At 55.2% G+C, this 6,391-nt stretch overlaps 1 protein-coding gene across 1 annotated transcript; it reads left to right on the top strand.

The window, feature by feature from the left end:
* Positions 1 to 1,028: 1,028 nt before the first annotated feature.
* Zfp36l2 (ZFP36 ring finger protein like 2) lies at positions 1,029 to 4,752 on the top strand. Its single transcript, XM_047521877.1, is given in 3 exon segments — positions 1,029 to 1,388; positions 1,912 to 3,118; positions 3,121 to 4,752. Coding segments are annotated over 3 exon segments (1,467 nt in total). The 5' UTR covers positions 1,029 to 1,337; the 3' UTR covers positions 3,330 to 4,752.
* The last annotated feature ends 1,639 nt before the right edge of the window (positions 4,753 to 6,391 follow it).

The raw sequence follows: 6,391 nt of genomic DNA on the forward strand, positions 1-6,391 counted from the left end.
AGGCGGGGCACTTTGGCCCCCCTCACCCCCCACGGGACGGTGAGGACTTGGATGGCGCGACAGGTCAAGGCTGCACTAGGCAGGAAGCCTTGGCCAGCAGCTGTACCCCAATTCCCGGGAGGGTTAGGGAACACCAAGCCGACCCGCGGACGGAAGGGGTAGAGGAGGTCGATTCCATGCCGGTACTGCTCTCTCTGCTTCCCTCCCGTCCTCCGAGTCAGCTCCCCCGCCCCGGACGCCCCGCGCCACTCCGCGCCTTTGGCTCAGGCTCAAGGTCTTGTGATGTGATTAGCAAAGCCAGCGCCTTGTCCTCAGACACTCAGTCCTGCCCAGCAGGCCCCGGCTCTCAAGCCCTGTTTACTGAGCTTGGGCGGGGAGAGGGGCGGAGAAACGAGCCCGGACTCCTCTGGGCTAGACTGCCGTGGCAGCCGCCCGCGTGGCCACTCCTGCCCCCACCCCCACTGAGTCTCCACGTGCAGCCAGGCCCGAGCCGCCACCTACGGGACTCAGGCCCAAAGCCCCTGCCCCTTGTCTGTGGCACCCTTTGCCAACTCGCTCGACCAGGCAAATGGTTGTAATATTCTTGTATTTTGCAATTCCCGCGCCCAGTACAAAACCGAGGGTCGAGATAAAAGCTGCACAAGTCCGCCTAACAGGATCGGGCGGGGAAAGACACGTCCAGAATTGCAGAACCCCAGCCACACTGAACGTGCTGGGGCTTTCCAACAGTGCAACCCCAGAGGCGGAGAGAGCGGTATCTTCCCGCCGCCACCCAGCAGAACCCAACTGGGCCCAGCTCCGCACGCCGCCCCGGCGCCCGGGCAGCCTGCCCCGCCCCGAGGCCTCCCCGCCCCCTCCCTCCGAGGAAAAAAATTGGCGGCGGCCAATGGGAAGCCAGCAAAGCGCTTGACGTCCGCGAGCCGGCGGGCGGCGTTGCCTGGAGACCCCGGCGGGGTCAACGTTCTGTCCCCTCCCCCGGCGCGCCCGCCCCGCGGCTGCAGCACTCCTGGGCTCTATATAGGGCGCGCGCTCGCGGGCCGCGGAGTTCCAGCAGTCCGCGAGCTGCCGTCGGCTCCGCGCGGGGGGGCGGGCCGGGCACCCCGGGGCGCCGAGGAGCGCTCTTTGCTTCTTTTCCTTTCCCCCCACTCCGCACTCCAGGGCACCCTCTGCCCAGTCCACGCTGCTTCCTTCTCCCTCTCTTCTCGGCCCCCAGCAAACTTTCGGTCCCTCCCCGCCCCTCGCCCGTTATTCGTCGTGGCTCGAGCTCGGCCGCGCCGCCCCGAGGGCTCCTCCCAACCTCCCTGCCGGCAGCTCCGACCATTACAGGACCCAGAAACATGTCGACCACGCTTCTGTCGGCCTTCTACGATATCGACTTCTTGTGCAAGGTACGCGGGGGAGCAGGGAGGGAGGCAGGCAGGCAGAAGCGCTTCGAGTTCCCAGACTTTGCTCTCCGACCTCGCCTTTTGGAGGACTTCTTCCACCTTGACTTTTCTGGTTGGGAAAAATCCTGGAGTTTGCAGTAGAGTGTGCTAGCGCCTTGTGGGCGGGGAGAAGGCGCAAGGAGGGCGGAAGGGAAGAAGGGAGCGGCCGTAGCTGTTAGTTTCTCCGGAGCCGACCGCGGCCACGCTGCTCAGGGCTTCCCGGACAGTGTTTGCGCCGCCCACCCACCCCAGCGGCCCTCGGGCTGAGGATCACATGTCGAAACCCAGCGCGGCCCAGGTGGGCGTCCTCCACTCTTCCGTTCCTCGCAGCGTGAACTTGGTTTCTTTTGCGCGTGTATGGGTGTAAGCAGAGGCGAAATCCGCAGCGGGGGGAGAGGGGGGGCGGAAGCCGAAGGCTGGGACTTACTCTGAGCCCCAGCACCTCTCCCCTTCCGATTTTCACCCCTTCCCCGCTCCCCTCTGGCAGACGGAGAAATCCCTGGCCAACCTCAATCTGAACAACATGCTGGACAAGAAGGCCGTGGGGACGCCGGTAGCCGCTGCCCCCAGCTCGAGCTTCACGCCCGGCTTCCTCCGACGGCACTCGGCCAGCAACCTGCACGCGCTCGCCCACCCCGCGCCCAACCCCGGCAGCTGCTCGCCCAAGTTCCCGGGCGCCGCTAACGGCAGCAGCTGCGGCAGCACGGCAGCGGGCGGCCCGGCCTCCTACGGCCCCCTCAAGGAGCCGTCGGGGGGAGGCGGCGGCACGGCGCTGCTCAACAAGGAGAACAAATTCCGGGACCGCTCGTTCAGCGAGAACGGCGAGCGCAGCCAGCACCTCCTGCACCTGCAGCAGCAGCAGAAGGGAGGCGGCGGTTCGCAGATCAATTCCACGCGCTACAAGACGGAGCTGTGCAGGCCCTTCGAGGAGAGCGGCACGTGCAAGTACGGGGAGAAGTGCCAGTTCGCGCACGGCTTCCACGAGCTGCGCAGCCTGACCCGGCACCCCAAGTACAAAACGGAGCTATGCCGCACCTTCCACACCATCGGCTTCTGCCCCTATGGGCCGCGCTGCCACTTCATCCACAACGCGGACGAGCGGCGGCCTGCGCCTTCAGGGGGCGCCTCAGGGGACCTGCGCACCTTCGGCGCCCGCGACGCGCTGCACCTGGGCTTCCCGCGGGAGCCGCGGCCCAAGCTACACCACAGCCTCAGCTTCTCGGGCTTCCCGTCCGGCCACCACCAGCCCCCGGGGGGCCTTGAGTCGCCTCTGCTGCTCGACAGCCCTACGTCGCGCACGCCGCCACCGCCCTCCTGCTCTTCGGCCTCATCCTGCTCCTCCTCCGCCTCCTCCTGCTCCTCGGCCTCTGCGGCCTCCACGCCCTCCGGCGCCCCGACGTGCTGCGCCTCCGCAGCGGCTGCGGCCGCCGCCGCACTGCTCTACGGCAGCGGGGGCGCGGAGGACCTGCTCACTCCCGGACCCCCGTGCGCCGCCTGCTCGGCCTCGTGTGCCAACAACGCCTTCGCCTTCGGCCCGGAGCTGAGCAGCCTCATCACGCCGCTGGCCATCCAGACCCACAACTTCGCCGCCGCGGCCGCCGCCTACTATCGCAGCCAGCAGCAGGGCCTGGCGCCCCCAGCGCAGCCCCCGGCGCCGCCCAGCGCGCCCCTCCCTGCCAGTGCGGCTGCGCCCCCTCGCCGCCCTTCAGCTTCCAGCTGCCGCGCCGCCTGTCCGACTCGCCCGTGTTCGACGCTCCCCCCAGCCCCCCGGACTCGCTGTCCGACCGCGACAGCTACTTGAGCGGCTCCCTGAGCTCGGGCAGCCTCAGCGGCTCGGAGTCCCCCAGCCTCGACCCGGGCCGCCGCCTCCCCATCTTCAGCCGCCTCTCCATCTCCGACGACTGAGGCAAGAGGGCGCCAGTGAGGAGGAGGAGGAGGGGAAAGACCGTGCTGGGGTGTTGGAGGCGCCCTCGCCATCTCGCCCCCGGGTGGGGGCTCAGGGTGGGATGACAAAGCCACAGGCAGACTTGCAGGCCCCACCGAGCACTTGGACTCGAACTCTGTGCTGGGAGGGGCCCCCTCCCTTTTCGGTTTTCCCTTGTTTATTATTATTATTTTTATTATTATTATTGCAAAGTTTCATTCTTGTTGAGCAAAAAAGGCCAACGAACTTTTTGTATCGATGAACAAAAATATTCACAACGGGGCAGTTGTGATGCGAATAAGAACAAAAAGCCAAACACTTAAAACTTTTTTAGGTCTCCAATGAGTTTGGGACTCTAGGAAAAATCAGCCCAGCACCAGCAGCTACCAACCACCATTCCAGCTCTTCACTTGAAAAGCATTAGAGTCCAGATGTGGGAACTTCTTATCTTGAAAGAAGTTCTTAATTATCTCAGACCAGTGTAAACAAACCAGCCAGCCACCACCTTGCTAAACTATAAGCTTTTAGAATGCAATATTCTGCCAAGAATATGCCTTGATAGTGCCCTCGGCCCCATAGGTTTTTCTGGGGGAGGGGTTTGTTTGTCTGCTTGCTTTTTGTTTTTAACAAAGTGATATGTGTCTGGGGGAGGGGGACAAACCCTTGCATTCCAAAGTTTCATACTGGTTTCATTGCCACCACTTAGTGGAAGTTTAGTTTAGGACCATTTTGTCTGCTCTCTGGAAGCCTTGGGCAGAGCTTAGTTTGTAATTGTTGGGGAATAACTGCTGAATTTTTAGCTGTTTTGAGTTGATTCGCACCACTGCACCACAACTCAATATGAAAAAAACTATTTAACTTATTTATTATCTTGTGAAAAGTATACATTGAAAATTTTGTTCATACTGTATTTATCGAGTATGATGAAAAGCAATAGATATATATTCTTTTATTATGTTAAATTATGATTGCCATTATTAATCGGCAAAATGTGGAGTGTATGTTCTTTTCACAGTAATATATGCCTTTTGTAACTTCACTTGGTTATTTTATTGTAAATGAGTAAAAAAAATCTTAATTTAAGAGATTGTATGTAATATTTATTTCATTAATTTCTTTCCTTGTTTACGTAAATTTCGAAAGATTGCATGATTTCTTTACAGAAATCTATCTTGATGCTGTGGAAGTAGTTTGAGGAATATCTTATGAGTTTTCTTAGAATGTATAATGGTTGTAGCCTATCCAACTTTAAAGGAAAAAAAAAAAAAAGAATGACCACATACTTTGCAATCAGGCTTACATGTGGCATACTTTTCTAATTCCAACTTTATAAACTAGCAAAAAAAAAAAAAAATGTGTTTGCTGATTCCACCAGTTCTACTGTGACATACTCTTGGGTATAAAGACATGTAGCAATAATGGGGGGGGTAGTCTCACAGTGCCTTCAGAAGGGCCCGAACTTGCCTTAAATCTTCCTCAACCAAATAAGTATTTTGTTTATTAGTGCTTGAGAGAATTTGAATGTAGGATGGGTTCAACTGCACAAAAGGAAAAGATTTTTACCACTTTTTTTATATAGCTATAAAGAGAAGAGGCCACCTCTTAGCGCTGAAATGATATGTAGTACATGATATGCCTTGTTTAATTACAGAAAATTCCAAAACTTGTACTTTTTTTTTTTTTTTTTTTTTCTCGGTGTAGAAAGGCAGGAATGTCTCCCAAGCTTTCCTGGACGTCGGCTGAATGAGTAGTAGCTTAGTTTGTATGTAGGTACAGTTGGAGCACTATGTATGTACTCTCTGGACTACTTTGACAGAAGTAGGTTTTTGAATGTAACAAGATAAGTCAACTTGAGTTGTAATATATTTTGGGGAATCAGTTCACTACAAATTGTGACTGTAAACATTGTACTGTAAATGTTTTGTAGTTTTCCCCCAATAAAATCTTTTGGAAAAAAAAAAAAGTATTAAAGTGTAAAGTAGCTTTCTTTTTTAAACAGAAGTGTCTAGATTCATGGTCTTGTCAGGCAGTCGCCCCGGTCGAGAGGGTGGGGAGAGGATGTGGGTAACTGACAGAGCTCAGAAGAGCCTACATTTACTTATATGTGTATTTATTTTATAGCAAGCCCTTTCAGCTTAAAAAAAAAAATGTTATTTGGACTGTCAAGGGCATTAGTTAGCTGTTCCCTTTAGTAATAAGATGCATCCCAGTGTTGGCTGACTGGCTGGTGGCAGGGCCTGACGGGAGACCTCAAGGGGTGTGGCCCGCCTGTGAGTCACCCTGAGGATCACATGGCTGCAGTGGCAGCTGAAGGTCTGATTTTTCTCTGGGATTCCTGCCCACTGGTGGCCCAAAGGGCCTTAGAGTGCTGAGCTAGAGGTGCAGTTTAAGCCTGGCTTGGAGAACTGGGGCTTTGCCTGGACTTTGGAAAGCCCAGTGGTGTCCTTGTGGAGGGAAGAGGGGGAGGGAAGATTAGGCAGGTTAAACTTCTATCTGGATGATGTTTGTTTATGCAGACAACTTCCTCTGGGAATGAGCAAATACAAGTTATTTATGCAAAAGGAATTAGTGTCTGGGTTTTGGACCTCTATAAGAGGCAAGAAAGCAAATTCAACACAGGCCGGTAGAAAAAAGAAAAAGACTGCATCATTTTGCCTGCTGTTCTCTAAACAGTTGAGCAAACTTTTACTATGGTGACTCCAGTTTTTTCCTACTGACTTTTTAAAACAATCATTTTAAAAACAAAATCAAGCTCAAAAATCGTTTTTTCTTCCCCCCATGCACACACACAGATCAGACACTTTTTCCAAAGTAGGTAAGAGATTTAGCAATATGCGTTATCAACAACAGCTGGGCTCTATCAACCAATCCCCTCTCCTATGCATCCCCTCTCCCTGGCCCCGCCCTAGCCAGGGTCTCTTGTGACTCACAGCTGAGCAGGGAGGGGTGGGGGTGTCTGCTGGATACGCCAGGACTAGGCAGCTGTTTCGTGTTAACGATGATGGCGCTGGTGTTCACTGGAGCGTTTTGGTGCTTGGCCCAC

The sequence above is a fragment of the Sciurus carolinensis genome, chromosome 13 (assembly GCF_902686445.1).
Source record: "Sciurus carolinensis chromosome 13, mSciCar1.2, whole genome shotgun sequence".
NCBI lineage: Eukaryota > Metazoa > Chordata > Mammalia > Rodentia > Sciuridae > Sciurus > Sciurus carolinensis.